Genomic DNA, 19630 nt, shown 5'->3' with positions numbered 1-19630 from the left:
CACTCCAGTCTGGGCGACAGAGTGAGACTCCAACTCAAAAAAAAAAAAAGAAAACTGGGTAACTACCTTAAAAAGTTTTAAGTTAGACCGCCAAACTAACTCACTACACTGAAATAAATTCTAACTGAATCATAAATCTGGTTGCAAAACAAAGAAAAGAAAACAGAAAGAAACAAAAGAAGGTTTTTATTTTTTAATGTTGCAGTAAGGAATGCTGCTATAGATATGGCACAAACTCACGATGTCATAAAAGAAAACATTGACATAGCCAAATAAAACTAATTTGAAAATTCTGCATGGCAAAATATACCATAAATGAAGTGAAAGTGACATAGTATTTAATATATAACACAGACAAAGACCATTTCTTTCAATACCAGAAGAGACCTCACAGATTACTAGGAAATAATTAGTCAACAACCCAATAGAAAATTAGCCAAGAATATAAATAGATGGTTCCCAAAAAAGGAATTATGAGGGGAAACTCAACCTCATTCACAGTTTGTTTTTTTGTTTGTTTGTTTTTTGAGTTGGAGTCTCACTCTGTTGCCCAGACTGGAGTGCAGTGGCCCCTCCCGGCCACCGCAGCCTCGACCTGCTGGGCTCCTGCGATCCTTCCGCCTCAGCCTTCCAAGTAGCTGGAATTACAGGCATGCGCTGCCACGCCCGGCTGATTTTTTGATTTACTGTAGAGATGAGGTCTCGCTGCCAGGCAGGTCTCGAACCCGCGGGCTCAGGCAATCCACTCACTTCAACCTCTCAAAGGCACGGGATTACAGGCTGAGCCACCGAGCCCAGCTTCATTCACAGTTTTTAAAAATGTAAGTTAAAGCTACAGTGAGATACTATTTTATTAAAATGTGTCAAGAATCAGAAAGTTTAGCAGCATTTTATTTTAGAGATGGTATAGAGAAACAGGCACTCCTGCATATTGTAGGTGGAAGTTTGTTTCACTCTCTATGAAAGGCATCTTGATGATATCTACCCATATTTTAAATCACATGCTTTTGACTCAGCATCCATGTCTAGGAATTTGTCCTACAAATTCATTTACACCTAATTGACTAATGCATTAGAATCTTCATTGCAGCATTGCTGACAATTGCAAAATATTTGAAACAATCTAAATGTCCGGCAGTAGAGCACTGATTGAATAAGTGGTAAAATTACTGAATGAATGGTGAAATTGTGTGTGTATGAGATATCCTAACCCATAATTTACATATATGATAAATATAAACAATAAACAGAGTACACTATCAATAACAAAGAAAAATAAGGAGGTCTAACTTGGCATGAAAACATTTCCAAGATATGTCTTTAAGAGAAAAAGAGGACAGGGAAGAATAGTGCATAAAATATGCTACTGTTCATGGAGGGGAAGATGATATATACATATTCTCTAGTATATAAATTTCATCTCCTTGAAAAGGAAATAGAGATGACTTTCTCCTGATAGGGAGAATGCATGACTGGGAGATGAGATGAGAGAGAAACTTTCTTTTCATTTTTTGGCCTTTTATACCACTTGAATGTTATTACATGGACACATATTATCTATTCAAGAAAATAAAGTCAACTAAAAAGAATTGAATACATAAGACTAGAGGAAAAAGTAATGTTGGCAATATAAAAGAATAATTCTGTATGTGTGTAAGTGTAGGAACTGAACAACTCAGAAGAAAGTTTAAATGTCCCCAGTGACAAATAAGGTTGTGTTGTGGATCTAGAATAATGTTTCATTAGCCCTTGGACAATGTAGTGGCTAGGGGCTAGACCCACACAAAAAAATCTGTGTCTAACTTTTGACTCCCCAAAAAACTTAACTACTAATAACCTACTATTTACCAGAAGCTCTATCAATGACAGTAAATTAATACATATTTTGTATGTTATATATATTACATATTGTATTCTTACAATAAAGTAAGCCAGAGAAAAGAACATGTTATTAAGAAAGTCATAGGGAGGAAAAAATATACTTACAATTCCTTAAGTGGAAGTGGATCATCATAAAGTCTTCATCCTTGTTGTCTTCACACTGAGTAGGCTGAGAAGGAGAAGGAAGGAAGGACTGGGTCTTGCTGTCTCAGAGGTGGCAGAAATGAAAGCTGTGGAAGAGATGGAAGGGAGGCAGGAGAGGCAGGCACACTCCATATAACTTTATGGAAATGTGTCATAATTTCTGTCTGACTTTTTTGCTTTTTCATTTCTCTAAAAATGTTTCTATACAGCACCAATCTTTCTTCCACTCTTTGCTTAGTTTCAGTGCCCATTTCATAGAAGAGTTCATGTCACAAAAGAAGTCAATCGTGTCTTCAATAATCGGAACCCTTCTGCCAGATGGTCTAATGTCAATTTGTTTTCTGGCACTGCTTTAATATTCTTTTCATTGTCTAACACTGGTTCAGAAGCACTCATCTCCATCAAGTCATCTTTTGCTGGTTCCTCTGGTGTGGTGTCAATTGACTCTTGACGTATGTAAGATCCGTATCTTGAAACCCTTCAGCCTTCAGCTTTTTTGCCATATCCACAATCTCTTTTATGGTTTTCTTGATTGACTCTGTTGTAAATTCTGGGAAGTCGTGCATAACTTCTGGACACAGTTTTCTCCAGCAGGAATTTATTGTTTGGGGCTTGATGAATTTTATGGCTTTTTCGGCTTTTTCTGTAACAATGATGGCATCTTCAATGGTGTAATCCTTCCAGACTTTTATGATGTTCTGTCAGGTACTCTTTCCTTGAGTACCATGTTTCATGAACCTTATAGACCCTTATGAGTCCCTGATCTAGAGACTGCATTAGCGATGTTGTGACTGGGGACAAGTAGATCACTTCAGTGCCTTAGGTGTTAAACTTACGGGGTTCTGAGTGACCCAGGGCATTGTCCAATATGAATTTTTTTTTTTAGTTGGAGTCTCACTCCATTGCCCAGACTGGAGTGCAGTAGCATGCTCCCAGCCACCACAGCCTCCACCTGCTGGGCTCCAGCGATCCTTCTGCCTCAGCCTTCCAAGTAGCTGGAACTACAGGCGTACAATACCACTCCCAGCTGATTTTTGATTTATTGTAGAGACAAGGGCTCGCCAAGTTGCCCAGGCGGGTCTTGAACCCGCAGGCTCAAGCAATCCACTCACCTCGGCCTCCCAAAGCACTAGGATTACAGGCTGAGCCACCGAGCCTGGCCCTAATATGTATTAAAAGGTATTAAAAGGTATCAGACAGATATCTTTAATGGTGTCTGGGAACTCATCTGCTGCTTTTTGGTTAGCACAAGCTGCTTCTTCTATAATCTTGACATTTTTAAAACCAATCCTCTTTCTAAAACTTTCAAACCACCCTTTTCTGACTTTAAACTCTCCATTAGATTCTTCATCTTCCTTTTGCTTTAAGTGGTCATATAATGACTTCACTTGTTCTCCAATCATATAGAGTCTATAAGTATGCCTTTCTTTTCTTTCTTTTTCTTTTGAGTTGGAGTCTCACTGTGTTGCCCAGGCTAGAGTACAGCGGCACATTCAGGTCCACTGCAATCTCAACCTGCTGAGTTCAGATGATCCTTTCACCTTAGCCTTCTAAGTAGCTGGAACTACAGGCAAATGCCACCATGTCCAGCTAATTTTTTGATTTATCGTAGAAATGAGGGCTCACCAAGTTGTGCAGACTGGTCTCGAACCTGTGGGGTCAAGCAATCCTCTCACCTCAGCCTCCCAAAGTGCTGGGATTATGGGCATGAGCCACTGTGCCCTGCCAGTATGCCTTTCTTATGGCAACCCTGCACCCACATAAAAGCTGAAATTTCAATACAAGATAAAAAGGCACTTTTTTTTAGTATTGAATCTTTATGGTTTTCACACCTGCTGGCATAGCTACAGTGATAGTGCTCCAGAAATTCACCTTTCTTTTTTTTTATAATGGTCCTTACACTGGTTTTATTTATCTTTGAGCCATGGGCAACCACAGTCACAGACCTCAATCTTTGATGCATATTAAGCAATTCAACCTTTTCTTATAATGCCATGACTTTGCTTCTTGGGAGCATGTCCAGCATCACTATTTTGTATGGGTGCTGTGGTGTTATTCAAGGTTCATGGTATTGCACTAAACATGGTGAGAAGTGTGTGACAACCAAAAGAGATAACTTTTTACCGCAGTACACAATTTACTGGAAAGACAAATGGCTGTATCACATGGGCCCAGGTTGGAATGCGGTGACACAATCATAGCTCACTGCAGCCTTAAACTCCGGGGCTCAAGAGCCTCCCACCTCAGCCTCCTGAGTCGCTGGGACTACAGACGCACACCACCACATTCCACTCTTAGAGTCCTAGGAGTTTTAAGTGGGTAGTCACAACATTTGAGCTCACCACACTAACAATAGGAGATAGCAATGAAATTATTACAGTAATACAGTATGTACTATAGTGAATTTTATGCAGCTATGATTTAGTATTGAATCTTTTTTTTTTTTTTTTTTTTTTTTTGAGTTGGAGTCTCACTCTGTCGCCCAGACTGGAGTGCAGTGGCCACTCCCGGCCACCGCAGCCTCGACCTGCTGGGCTCCGGCGATCCTTCCGCCTCAGCCTTCCAGGTAGCTGGAATTACAGGCATGCGCGACCACGCCCAGCTGATTTTTTGATTTATTATGGAGATGAGGTCTCGCTGCCCAGGCGGGTCTCGAACCCGCGGGCTCAGGCAATCCACTCACCTCAGCCTCCCAAAGGCGCGGGATTACAGGCTGAGCCACCGAGCCCGGCTAGTATTGAATCTTTATGGTCATTTGCTTTTCTCTTGACTGAGAATGGGACCAGGTGTGCTCTGTGTGTGTAAATTTTGATAAACTAACTTTTATAATAGATTTGTGTGTATTTTATGGTAGTAAATGATAAAAATAGGCTAATATCTACATATATGTTATGCATCCATGACACATTTAACTTTTTAAAATTTTTTTCGTATTTTTAGGCAGTTTGCAAGTTGTGAACTGTTTTGTTTAGGTACCTGTGTCCTAAATGCCAGATACATTTATGTGTGTGTGTGTATGTGTGTGTGTTTTATTTTATCTTGTTTTGTTTTATTTTAAAGTCAGAGTCTCACTCTGTACCCCAGGCTGGAATGCAGTGGCACAATCACGGCTACTGCAGCCTCAACCTGCTGGGCTCAGGGGATCCTTCCACCTCAGCCTTCCAAGTAGCTGGGACTACAGATGAACACCACCATGCTGTCTAATTTTTTTTAATTTATTGTAGAGATGAGTTCTCACAGTGTTGCCCAGGCTGGTCTCAAACTCCTGGGCTCAGGCAATCCTCTCCCCTTGGCCTCCCAAAGTGCTGGGATCACAAGCATGAGTCACCATGCTCGGCCAGTGTGCATGTATCTTAAACCAGTAACTATTTGTCTTATAGTACTGAGCAGTGAGGTGAACCCATAAGTGAATTTAAGATGACTGAAGATTACCACCTTCAAACATGAACACATTTTGATTAAAAAGTCTGCTATGTTACTTCCTTCTTGCCTGTGCAAGGATAGAACACAGATCATGACTGTCCTTGATGACTCTAGCTTGTCCTAACAGACATACATCACCACACTAAGGTGGCAATGCCAGTTCCATTCTTTCTCGGCTCCTACATGTTTCTGCTTCCCCGATCAAGGTGAGGCTGTCATTTTTCAGCCACTGTTATACCTGGCTATAAAAACCATCCTCCCACCCTCTGCTATTTTTCCTCTTCTGGTCACCTGTGGGAGGGGAGGCTGGAGGCTGTCAAGAATTTGCTTGAATTGAAATTTGGAGGCCGGGCTCGGTGACTCAGCACTTTGGGAGGCCAAGGCAAGTAGATTGCCTGAGCCCATGGGTTGGAGACCAGCCCGGGCAATTTGGCAAGACCTAGTCTCTACAATAAATAAATAAATAACCAGATCTGGCTACTTGGAGGCAGAAAGATCGCCGGCGCCCAACAAATCAATGCTGGGATAGCTGTGAGTGTACCACTGCCCTCCAGCCTGGGCAACAAAGTAAGACTCCAGCTCAAAAAAAAAAAAAATTGAGATTTGGGGGCATCAAGTACATCCTGTAATGTTGGGATATTTAGCTTCACCACTAAGGACATTTTCCTTTTGTTTTCTCTTTATAAAACAAAAAAATGTGACCCTTCCAAGGTGCTTGAGAATCTGCTTAGAATGACCAGTGTCTTTTTTTTTTTTTTTGAGTTGGAGTCTCACTCTGTCGCCCAGACTGGAGTGCAGTGGCCGCTCCCGGCCACCGCAGCCTCGACCTGCTGGGCTCCGGCGATCCTTTCGCCTCAGCCCTCCAAGTAGCCGGAATTACAGGCATGCGCTACCACACCCGGTTGATTTTTTTATTTATTGTAGAGATGAGGTCTCGCTGCCCAGGCAGGTCTCGAACCCGCGGGCTCAGGCAGTCCTCTCACCTCAACCTCCCAAAGGCGCGGGATTACACGCTGAGCCACCGAGGCCGGCTGACCAGTGTCTTTTTAGGAAAAAGGAACTAAGGAAGAGATGATGTAGTGTAAAGAGGACTTTTTGCATATAACCCTCGCCCTAAAATCAGCATGCCTCGCTGGGAGATAAGCTGAACTGACATGCATCACGATAATCTTTCTGTTGTCCCACAAGGTCACAGAAAGGGAGTTGAAGTCTGGAGGAGCTAACACCCAGGTGACGGAGAAGAACAAGAAAGAGTACATCGAGCGAATGGTGAAGTGGCGGGTAGAGCGTGGCGTGGTGCAGCAGACAGAGGCCCTCGTGCGAGGCTTCTACGAGGTGAGGCCCCAGTGACCTGGGGAAGGCAGGCTGGGGCCCTGGGGTGGCCTCTACTCCTCAAAGCTCCCTGGGGCAGGCAGCAAGTCAGATGAGGAGGACAGAGGGAAAGGACCGAGGCAGGCAAAGGGCTCGGTGGGCACTACTCATCAGGGTGCGCCAAGCACCCGCGTGGGGTGGATGGCTGAGGTGAGGGATCAGAGTTCTCTGGAGACCCAACTCTTGTCCTGGGTGAAAAATCCTCTCAGAATGCTGGTACTGGTGTGCCAGATGTGGAAACACCTAGCTCTTTTCAGGATATGTGCAAGTGGTGCTTCCTTTCATTCAAACAATAATAAATGAAGACATCAGGGAGTACTGTCCACGCTTGCTAAATTTGTATCTTGTTATAGCAGCAGTCCCCAACCTTTTTGGCATCAGTTTCAGTTTGTTTCAGTTCCCTTTTGTGAACAGTTTCACGGAAGGCAACTTTTTCACAGATGGGAGAGGAAGGGGTGTGGGGAAGGGGACCAGAGGGAATAGTTTCAGGATGATTCAAGCACATTTCATTTATTGCGCACTTTATTTCCATTATTATTACGTTATAATGTGTAATGAAATATATAGCATCACCACCTCAGCTCCACTTCAGATAATTGGGCATTAGATTCTCATAAGGAATGCACAAGCTTTGCATGCACAGTTATCATAATAAGGTTCACACTCCTATGAGAATCTAATGCTCCTATGAGACCTGACAAAATATGGAGGTCAAGTGGTAACGCCAGTGATGGGGAGCGGCTGTAAATACAGATGAAGCTTCACTCCCTCACCCACCGCTCACCTCCTGCTGTGTGGCTTGGTTCCTAACAGTCCATGGACCAGTATTGGTCTGTGGCCCCTGGGGTTGGGAACCCCGTGCTATAGCATCACTTTGTGCCACGTAATTCACGCTGAGTGGTAAATTGAGAAGTCAGGGAAAGCTGCTAGATATCCTTTCATAAAAAATGACACCCTTAAACTTTTCCAGTTTAGAAAACAAGGCTGTCAATATTTTCTCTTGTCTTGGTTCTTGGCATGTTCTCTCTCCCTGCCTTAATGGAGAAGTACCTCAGCCGTGGTCTCATCCATCACTGGTTTGATTAAAGGGGATACCACTGATTTGATTAAAGGGGATACCACTGCAGGTGTTCAGTTGTACCCGGTACATTTGACACGAGATAAAAAGCCAGAATACAGGGTCCTAACAAAACAGGACCTCTCAGATCTTTGAACGAAGAAAGAAGGGAAGAAGGGAAGGAAAAGACAAATTCATGTCCGGCTAGCTCAGTCAATAGAGCACAAGACTCTTAATCTTAGGGTCGAGGCTTGAGAAAGGAAGGAAAATACAGTTGTTTTCCTAGAGAATGCTCAATTTTAGAAAATGAATCACTATTGTATGTAAAAGAGAGAATTCATTTTAAGTGAAATGGTGCTACTGATGGCTATTAAGTATGTACTTCAAAGTGATCTGGATTTTTCTTTGCCTTTAAAGTATGATGCTACTTGAAAACTTAAACATGACTACAGAAAGTCCATTTAGGTTTATTTACAAAATCATTCTGAAAGGGAGCATCAGAGGCTGTGAAAAGCATGGAATCTTTTTTTTTGTTCCCAGTGCATGAAGGGTTGTATTCTAAAATGTTTAAATCAATGATTGTCTTAGTCCATTTGGGCTGCTATAACAAAATACCACAGACTGGGTGACTTATATGCAACAGAAATTTGTTTTTCACAGTTTTGGAGACTGGGAAGGTCAAGGTCAAGGCACCAGCAGATTTGGTGTCTGGTGAGGGCCTGCCTTCTGGTTCACAGAAGGCACCTTCTCACTTGTCCCCACATGGTGGAAGGGGCAGGCGTCTATCTTGGGTCTCATTAATAAAAGCACAAAGCCCTCATGACCTAATCACCTCCCAAAGGCCCTATCTCCTAATACTATCATCTGGGGGGGGGGTAAACTTTTCAACATATTAATTTGGGGAGGGGAGGGATATAAACATTCAGATTATAGCAATGATTTTGAACTTTAAAAAGATTGCAGGTAAAAAAAAATTGTCAGTGATAGTTTCCCAGTTTAATCCACAGAAATAATAACAATGAATATAACCTTTCTGTGTGTTTTGGACCTGGATACTGAGGCCTAATCTGTATTCCAGGTTGTAGATTCGAGGCTTGTCTCCGTGTTCGATGCCAGGGAGCTGGAGCTGGTGATAGCTGGTACCGCAGAAATTGACCTAAATGATTGGCGGAATAATACCGAGTACCGGGGAGGTGAGCTAGCAGGAACTGTGATGGTACAGCTGTCACAATACAATTAATTCATCACTTAAAATATATATATATATACGTGTATATATATATATATTTGAGGTGAAAGTGATGTGGCACATAACTGACCATTTTTAAGTGAACAATTCAGTGACATTTGGTACATTCACAGTGTTATACAGCCACTACCTCTAGCTAGTTCCAAAATATTTTTCATCACCCCAGAAGGAAACCCTGTACCCATTAAGTAGTTGCTCTCACCCTCACTCTCCCCTTCCACCAACCCCTGGCAATCATCAATCTGCATTCTGTCTCTATGGATTTACCTATTCTGGATATGTCATACAAATAGAAACATAAAATGTGGTCTTTTGTGTCTGCCTTCTTGACTTTGCACACTGCTTCGAGGTTCACCCATGTTGTAGCATGTTTCAGTACTTCCTTCCTTTTTGTGGTTGAATAATATTCCACCGCATGTGTATATATAATTCATCTCTTTCTGAAGACCTCAAAAAATTTAGCCTTTCTTTTTAAATACATGCCTTTCTCCAGCTTCCAACCTGAACTGTTCTTCAGTTCACATCATACCCACTGGTCGAGTCTCTGGCTTGACATGGTGTAGAGGTTTACAGAGAACACTCCGTCCAGGGGCCAGCTCCTGAGAGGCTAGCATGCCTCCAGGGAAGTGTCTCTCACTTCCTGTAGAATTAGAGCCCTCTTAGCCACAGTCCTGGTTTGTTGTAACACAGTTCTAGCTGTATCTTTCCAAATCTAATTTCTAATCTCTCCCAATTATTCACCCTTCATGCTGCCAAACTCACCTTCTCGAAACATTACTTTCATCAGGCCATTCCCTACCTACAAACAAGTTCCTTATTACTTATAGAAGAGATGTTCCCATGGTTTTTATAGCCTTAAAACTCCTTAGATAAAATATTGCATGGAAAGCCCAATCAATACTATACTGAGTGAGCCAAGGGCATAACCTCAGCCTGCCTCATCTCTTAGTACACTCAGCTGCAGAAGCCTCTGTGGTACCCCTATGCCCTTCTGGAATGGTGTGAAAACTGCTGACCTAGGGTGCGATGTCAAAATGTTTCTGCCTGGCTGTTTAGGCTTCTTAACACCCCCAGCAATTTTTCTTTCCGTCTAGATCCCCCTCTACCCCAGTGGCTTACTCTTTCTTGCATATTCCTTCCTTGTTCTTGTTATTCTTTATTTCCCCTGCCAGGAATGTCCTCCTCCTTCCCTCCACTTACACAGTTTCTTCGTACACTGAACTAACACCTCGTCCCTTTCTGAAGCTTTCTTTGTTTCTACCCAGCCCACATAGATTTCTCCCATCTTGAAATGCCTCTTGCATTTGCTGTCAGTGGCAAATCACTTATCTTACTTGATTGATCCAAGCTTGGTCTCCTCAACTTACTGTGAAAGGGACCCAATGCTTCCTCTGTGGGACCAACGTGTCTCCACCCAGGGTTGGCCTGAGAACAGCTGTTCAAGGGGCACCAAGCTTGCCATTACCTCCAACCCTTCATAGGTCCTACACTCTCCTGTGGCATGTGGTTGCTGAGAGCTGAGATGTCAGAACAAAGAAAACATGCTGAAATATTCTATTCATAGAGGGTTTGTGTCTACCAAGCCTTTCTGTTCCTTGTCCACATTTATATGAGGCAGGAACATTTCAAGTGGAGTCCCAATTGTTTAAATAGAAAGCAGACATCTCTGAGGACATCCCTCAGGACATAAGGCCTTTTATAGAGTGGCTGTTTTCTAAATCTACTTTTGTTTTAAAACTTGACCTAGTTACACAGATTGTTTTAGATCTGTCTAAAGGTCATCATTAGAGATATCTACAGATCAAAACCAACTGTTCAGCTCTTGTCATACCTGATGTGTGTCTGCTTTCTCTCTTCCCTCCACCCCTTCCTCCTTTTTCCACATCCTCTCTCTCCCTCCCTTTGCTCTGTTCAGGCTATCACGATGGACATCTTGTGATCCGCTGGTTCTGGGCTGCGGTGGAACGCTTCAACAATGAGCAGAGACTGAGATTACTGCAGTTTGTCACAGGAACATCCAGCGTGCCCTACGAAGGCTTCGCAGCTCTTCGAGGAAGCAATGGGCTTCGGCGTTTCTGCATAGAGAAATGGGGGAAAATTACCTCTCTCCCCAGGTACAGAGCTCCTGCCAACCTTCTGGGAAACCTGCTGAAGAGGGCAAAGTATACTTTGCTATTTGAGTTTGAATGACCATCCTTTGGGATGGAATTCTTTCCTGTCACCCAAAGCAATACTATTTGAGTTATTAGGGAAAGGTGTAGGCGAGGTATCTCTGAGATTTCGATTGACGCTATGTTATTCTTAGAGAAGTTTTGATGATCAATGGTATTTGAGCTGTAAGATCTTGGTCCGTGTGTCAGTCATGGTAAGTGCTCCTCGCCCAACTTCATTTAAAGAGAATATCTAACACAGGAGAGGAGAGAGGCAAGGACATTCGTGTAAATATGCTGGAAGCCCAAAGTAACCCTGGCAGCACCGTATCTGTATTTTTATGGCATATACTTAATACTTGATACTTCATAGGATCATTCTATATTTATGTATGCATTGTATATTTCCTACCAAGTTTTAAAACATATGAAGATAAGACTTCATGTACCTCTGGGTCTCTACAGTGACTTTTATGTAGTAAGCTATCAAAAAGTTATTGTGGGATAGATGTGGGAAAGGAGGCGTTTATTCTGTGCAATTCACAGAATAAATTTCCTGTGCTGTGAGTTTTAATCCCAACACTCCATAAGTCCTTTCCATGCCACCTTGGATACCAAGTTCCTGATTGGTGACATATGGGACACAAGAGATACTTCTGTATAGGTACTATAGTAATAAATACTGCTTCAATCATCAGAATGAAAGATTGACCTTCATTATCTTCTAGTGTGACACATTCTAATTACAAAGAAGATTTGCATTTAATTCAGCTCTGTTTCTATATGGCCACCCATGTAGGGATTTACCTTTGCTAAATCCCTATTGGGAAGGATGTACTGAACTATAGCCTTCCTCTAGCCTTCCTAGACTGGTATCCTGAAGACAATCCATCTGGTGTTGATGAGCCCTAATGAGTGTGCCCAGCTGGCTAACAGCAGCTGAAGGCCCTGGTGCAGGTTTCAGCCTTGACCTCACTCAGTTCAGCACACCCTCAGCTGAAAGGGTCTGTCTCGTTTGCCTGGTTCTCCCGATAACTGAACCTAGTGAATTAAATCTGGCAAGAAAATAAGACTAAGAAGGCAAGAATTTCCATTTGTTGAGTTTCAGCCCTTCATAATAGCCTACCCCTGCAGCATGCAACTTGAGGAGGGGCTGAGCTACAACAGTGTACCTGCCTGTAAGAACTTGTAGTTAGGAGGAAACACAGACTGACAGGAACTATTACAACACAAAGTAGGGTCAGAGGAGCTCAATGGGGGTACAAGGAACGTGCTGTGAAGATGTGGAACAGAGACTTAATCTGATTGAGTGGCCCAGAGAGGATGCCACAAAGAAACCACCATTTAGGTGAGCACTGGGAGGTGAGGAATAGAGAGAAGGGGACTTCCAGGCTGAAGCAGCAACATGAGCAAGGTCTGGGAGTGGGAATGGCCAGCACGTGTTCAGGAAGAAGTGCCAAGTCAGTGTGGAGGACAAGATTTCTTAGTGATGTCACGGAACCATGAAAACAAGGTCAGAGTGGATGTAGCACAGGGCAGTGTGGAGATGGAGTAAAAGAGAGGACAGTCCCTTAGGGACTTCCATCTGGGGAAAGGGCCAAGGATACTAAAGTCATAGGTGATTAACTAGCCTAAAAGTTGCAGAAAAAAGTTGAGAAAGAGTTTGGTGAGCCTCAAAGGAAAGATCCTACTGAGGAGTCTCTGCTTTACTCTTTAGGAAATGGGAGCCATTGCTTTTGTCATCTGGGGTCACAGAGTGTAGGTTCCATGATTGCTTTGGAAGCTTTGAAATATACATGAATACTATTAACCCACATTGCTTATAAGACAGACATTGGACTGATGAAGAGGTGCTTCACATCTGGGCCAAAGCACCCCTAAAAAGCTCCTGCTCTACAAGCTCCAGAGATGGTTTCTTGGGGAAGTAGGATCCTCTTCACCTTAGGACAGGAGGACCCAAGAAGCAAATGTCGCTGTGAGGACAGTGAAAATATCCTTCTCAATAATAACTGCTGGCCAGTCTTCCTTGTATCATGTCTAAAGATCCAAGAACTTAAAATGTGTGATCTATGTGAGGAGAGAAAGAAATCATCTCTGACTTTCAAGAACTGTAGTTTAAGAAGACCTGGTCAGGCAGCAGGAAGCACTGAGCTGCCAAGAGGGAATGCAGACTCCAAATGACCCAAGGCTTCCCAGGGACTGGAAACCACAGTACACATGGCCAATACCCTGAGGAGAGGTGACCTGAACTGCTCTTTCCTCAGATCTTCTGTCTAAAAAAAGAAAAGGCAACGGTTTCCCAGTTGAGAGTGCCACATAGTAGCTATCAAAGTCAAACCTGGTCATAGCCTCTGATAAAGGAAACCTTATGTCAGTCCAAGTCTTTGCCTGCTATAAGATGTATGAGAAGTTAGGAGAAAGGACTTTGAGTGTAGGCGTTTCTACGATATGTCCTAGTGCCTGCTGAAAAAGCTTCATATACCACCATAGTTGAGAGTAGATGAGAGGTGAGACTCACTGGATTTGAGATCAAGGAACTGGAGGGTAAGGTGTTAAACCAGTCCTCCACGTGGCCTTAGCTACTACACAGTCTGGTGGGAGGGGAGGACATGAAATAGAAAGGAAGATTAAAGCTAAGTGCCAAGGATTTTAATAAATGTTGTTAGCTAGACGTTCAGAGGGTCTGAAGAAAAAGAAGGTGTATCTAAATCACTGATTCACTGCTTTTCAAGCTTTTTAAACTAGCCCATACAAAGAAATACCCTTTACATCACAACCCAGGACATGCATGTGTATTATTTGCATATATATGTGTGTTTCTCTGAAACGCAATTCCTCAGAACAGCACTTTATCCTTATTACCTTCAGTGCAATTTTCTACTCTAACCTATTTCATTAAAATGAAATGCCAGGCAAACCTATAGCTTTTTAAAAATTATCTAAAGGGCATGAGATTCAAAGGAACATACATTTTTCCCATTGTTAAGTTTCATTTTGCTTTTAGTTGATACATAGTAATTGTACATAATTACAGGGTATAATGTGATATTTTGATACATGTGTACATTAATGATCAAATCAGGTAATTAGCATATCTATTACCTCCGTCATTTGTCATCTCTTTGAGTGGTGAGAACATGCAAAATTCTCTCTTCTAGTTATTTTGAAATATACAATGTATTATCATTAACTATAGCCACCTTATATGCAATAGAACACCAAATCTCATAGAAATCAAAAGTAGAATAGTCATTACCAGAGAATGGGATGAGGGACCAGAAGGGCAGAGAGGAAGAGGTTGGTCAAGGAACATTTTTTTTTAATATTTGTAAGTTTGGTCAGATTGAATTGTCCCAAAGTCTCAGAGAAGGGAGCAGACTTGCAGGGAGCAGATATGCAGTTTGCCAGGGATCACAGAGATGACAGAATGGTTCTAAATATTTTCTTAACCAGACTAGATTGGGGTCAGAAACTTCTTCTGAAAAGGAAAAGTAGTAAATATTTCAGGCTTCACAGAAATGTTTTGACCAAGGATTACAAAGTCATGATGTGGAGTTGACAGTGGGAGTGAGAAGGATGCTCATCCACATTACAGAGTGTGAGACAGTGGGCAGACTCCACTCGTGAGAACTACAAGGGGACACAAGGACATGGAGGTAACATCTGGAAGGAGCTTAAGGGGGTGAGAGAGTTTCCTTACTTTGAACAAGGGCCCAAGAGGGCAGAGGAAAGGCCAGAAAGAAAGAGAAGCACGGAAACAAGGCCAGAGTGAACTCAGCAGTGTAGAGATAGAATAAAGGTGAGAAGAGACCCTTAGGGGCTTACATTTGGGGCAGGGGCCAAGGATACCAAAGTCATAGGTGATTAACTGGCCTAAAAGTTACAAACAAAATGCCCACACGAACATATTTCACTGCAGATGTGAACTGAGCTCAGCCCCAGGGTGGAGTTGAAGGCCTGGTTATCCCATAGCAATGGTTCTCAAGGTGAGGGTGGGGAAGGCAACTTTGTCCCCTGCCCCCAAGGGACATTTGGCAATGTCTGGAGACATTTTTGGTTGTGGGGGAAAAGTGCCACTGATGTCTCGTGAGTAGAAGCCAAGGATGCTATTAAAGATCTTACAGTGCATCGGGACAGTCTCCACAACAAAGAATTATCAAGTTCAAAATGCCAATAGTGCCAAGGCAAGAAACCCTGCTCTGTGTAGCTAAGGCTAAAAAAGGACCTATAAGGGAAGCTTGGGAGAGCCATCAGGGAGCTCAGGAGAGAAAATGACAGCCATTGCGAAACCAAAGAGAAGCCAAGGGAGGGAGATGTTTAAGAGGAAGGGCTGTTCAATGCTTTTGAAATGCTTGAGCAGATGGGGGCAGGGCATGGACTTCTGGGATTGGGGATCAAAAGGTTATTGACAAACTCGAAACATAGTAGATTCATCAGGGATAAGAGAAAGACCCATCTGAAGAGGCTGAGGCTGCAGTTAGGCAGTGGAAGAAGATTGGCATAAAGGAAACAACTTATGTACATGGCTTCACAAACGGCTGAACAATCAGCAGCAAGCTGCCTCTGAAAAGGAGAAATACTTTCTTTGGCACTGTATTGGTTAACACTTCAATCTATAACTTGAAAAACCAGAGAGACAGGGAGCTCAACTGTGTAGATAACACAGATTGGAAGGGTAAGCAATACAGTGGTTGGCACAACCCAAATCCAAAATTATCTCAAAATGCTGGAACCCTAGACTGACATCAACAGAGTGGAATTTGACATGACATGATTGAAAAGACCCATGTGGAGTTCCAAGCATCCGTCGCACAAGTGTGAGCTGAGAGTGATTCATTTGCAAGTAGGTCATGTGAAGGGCCAGAGACTTAAGTCGCCACAAGTATGACTCGATGCCTAAAATTATTATCACAATCATGCTTGCCTAATTAAGAGAATCTTATGTGTAAATGACGATTCACAGGTTACAAAAGGTATTTACGTGCGTTCTAGCGTTGATCCTCCCAATAACTCTCTGAGGTGCACACAGCATGTATTATTATCCCCATTTTACAAGTGAGAAAACTGAGGCTCAGAAAGATTAGTGGACTTTCCCAGGGCCATAAAGCTGGTAAGTGTCTCAACTAGGGTCAGACTAGAGTGGCGAGCCCTGAGTCTGTGCTTGCACCACCGCCCCTCTCCACCTGGCAGCTCTTGGTTCGGTGCACGGGGAATGAGGTAAGCAGGTGCTCTGGTGCTGTTAGAACCACACCTGGTGGGTGGTGAGCTCTTAGGGACGCCGAATGGAATCATGATTTGATTGTGTTCATTCACTCTGGATGAATTATCTAAAGGAGTTAACCAAAGCTGTAGATAAAGGCAACAAAGGCAACTAGTAAAGAAACGGTGGGTGTTTAGACTAGAAGCTCTTTGCTAATGCTTTCTGTTTATTCCCAGAAATGATCTTCTACGGAATTCATTTGGTTCCAATTAATTTGTAAATGAGATTTTTTTTCTGTAATATTTGCACTCACGGGTGCCAGTTAAAATGACCAGAAGAAGAAAACTGAGAAGATGAGGTCTGCTCATGTCTGGCCCCTGGCTACCTCAGCTAGTTCCAAAAGCATGTTTGGAATTTTTCTGTCCACTTAATGTGGTTAGCTATAGCCCAGTGTATGTTCTAGTTTTGATTTTTCTACATATAGAGAAGAATCACTGTAATCATTGCCCTACTCAATGTACTGAGTTCCCTTTCACTTTTACTCAAACAAATATGTTTAGGTATAATATTTTAATTATTTTCTTTTGAAGTAAACATAGGCCTGTTTGAAACTTAGATAATAATCCAAAACTCTGCGAATCTCTGTTTATTTTTATGTGTCTTCCCAATAAAGTGTTTAAGGCCCAAGATCAGATACTTTACTGTCCTATGCCCACCCTTGGAGCTTAAGAGGGAAGGGAGACAGGGAAAAGGGAGGCGGGGGTTAGACATAGTTCCCTAAGGACTGCCAAGAGGAGGAATGGATGCTGGGCAGACAAAAACACCAGCATCCTCCCTAGATCCTCCCTGTGTAGGAAAATCCACCTTCCCTCTCCACTCTTCCTACCCTCCTCATCCCCAAAATAATTCCCCCCATAATTTGAGTGCTGCACCAGCCTGCACCATGATCTGGTACTCCAATTTATATAATTCAAAACAAAAGTGTGAATAATATACAAGTTCCCTAGGGATCTTGTAATTAAAAGAAGAGTTTAATATCCCAAATAAAATTCTAATAAAGGGAGTTTAGTTTTGTTTGTTTCTTTGTACGTTTGTTTTGTGATTTGATTTGACTTGAGAGTGTCCTTTTCTGTGCTGGTTGGTGTCTCCAAACACCATTTCAACACACCAATCCTAGGAAGGAAAAGGCAATAAAATGAACTTTGCGCTGCTCCTATCCCCCCTCCTCCCTACTTTGATACGAACTCAACATCAACAAAAACTTCCACAAAAACAAAGAACTCCTAGCAGGGAGCACCCAGTCAGGTGTTTTGAGGCTCCACAGGAGGGAATCTATGTATGCTGGGCTTCTTGTACTCACTGCTGGACATCCACGTGGGTCTTCCAGGTTCACATGCTCACAGCAAGGCAGGGAAGATGCTCCTTGTCTAAGGCAGACACTGGCAAGCATGGGCCTACAGGAGGAAGCACATGGTAACTAAGGCAGAAGCCAAAGCAGAGCGGGTGGCACAAGGATGCTCCAGGCATCCAGGGAGGAATGTCTCACAAGCGCAGCTTTTCTTGGAAATGCAGCTCTTTGGCGTTAGGTTTTGTATGTTCTGCTGGGGTAGGGCAGTTAGACTTGTCTTCAGGGCACACCTGGCTTGAATGGAGAACTCGACCTCAGAATTCCAGGTATCGTGGGCCCCTCTAAATAGGTAACACACGCTTCACAGAGGCTCAGAAGTCAGAGTTGAGCAAGAAGACTTAGGAATATAATCTTTTAATACTAATTATATTTCTACCTCCTTCACCGACCACATCAAAGTTTATGCAATTGCGAAATCAGACTAATCCCTTAAAGTTTATCATTGGTTTGGTAGTGTAGTTCTAGTATAGTACAATTTGCTTACAAATGCAAGCCACCCATTTCTAGTTATTCCATCCCTTCAACTGGTCTATTCATTCTAGAAGTCTATGGCTCTTAGTTTGCAGTGTTTTATGGTGGTCGTAAATCATGGTCCTGCTCACTTTGGGTTCCCTTTTTATTCACAATATCAGACTAAGTCACAGGTATATCCAGAACCAGTTGTATCATTGAAACAAACACTCTCACCAATCTCTTCTCCCCATTCAGGGCACACACATGCTTCAACCGACTGGATCTTCCACCGTATCCCTCATACTCTATGTTGTATGAAAAGCTGTTAACAGCAGTAGAAGAAACCAGCACCTTTGGACTTGAGTGAGGAAATGGAACCTCGCCTGACATTTTCCTGGCCAGTGACATCACCCTTCCTCGGATGATTCCCCTTTCCCTTTCCCTTAATCAACTCTCCTTTGATTTTGGTATTCCATGATTTTTATTTTCAAACCAAATCAGGATTGACAAAAGCTGTGCATGAAGAACTACCTTCTTCTAAGATCTAACCTTCAGGCTTCTCTCCTCTGTTTTCAATGAACTGCTAGCCTGTATGCAATATTAAAAAAAAACAGCTGTCTCAAGGTCTGTGTATATCTCCACATACCTCCATTACTAACAATGAAATATGAATGCAAGTTATGCTACACTTGACCAAATGGTAATAAATGTTTACTTCCATTTCTATCATTTAAGGGAAAATTTGAGCATTAAGCATTCCAAGCTTTTATACGCCCATGTCTTATGAGCAGAGCCACCATTTTTTATAATTTCCAACAACCAACTCCAGAAGTAGGAGCTGATCAACTCTTTGTTTTCCTCCCTTTCTACTTTCCCTGTGCATACTATCCATCCAAAGGACAGCAGTGGCAAAACTGAAATTTTTATACATTCAACTCATGATTCACATGTGGCATCAGTCCCATCAGCTGGAACTAGCCTAGACATGGTGCAAATATGACACTTCCAACAGTTAACAGCGAGAAAAACACCTGCTGCTTGATGCGACGCAGTGCATCCCTATGGTTGTAAGGATTGTGGGCTCAATTTGAGTTAAGAGGAGTCTAGGTGGGAGAACATCCCTAGTGAATACTCACCACACAAGAAACAACTTGTGCACATGTCCAAGAAGGAAACTTCTTGGCTGATGTAGCATGAAGAACAAGGCTTCAACCCCCATTGTTTTGTGTAGAATGTAGTAACTCAAATGGGAGAAAGGGAAGAAGGACATATTATGTTGGTTTGAAAACTTGAG

General features: G+C 42.6%; 1 protein-coding gene across 1 annotated transcript; it reads left to right on the top strand.

Moving 5' to 3' along the window:
* Positions 1–6636: 6636 nt before the first annotated feature.
* Positions 6637–18959, top strand: LOC103249800 (E3 ubiquitin-protein ligase HECW1-like; the record flags this gene model as incomplete). Its single annotated transcript, XM_008048422.1, has 4 exons — positions 6637–6783; positions 8955–9069; positions 11041–11239; positions 18592–18959. Coding segments are annotated over 4 exons (573 nt in total), but the record flags the coding sequence as incomplete, so codon positions are not given.
* Between the last annotated feature and the right edge of the window lie 671 nt (positions 18960–19630).

This window comes from Carlito syrichta, unplaced genomic scaffold, assembly GCF_000164805.1.
Source record: "Carlito syrichta isolate Samal-C Ts95f unplaced genomic scaffold, Tarsius_syrichta-2.0.1 Scaffold123436, whole genome shotgun sequence".
NCBI lineage: Eukaryota > Metazoa > Chordata > Mammalia > Primates > Tarsiidae > Carlito > Carlito syrichta.
Note: the sequence above shows the minus strand (reverse complement) of the source record. Positions and strands in the feature narration are given on the sequence as shown.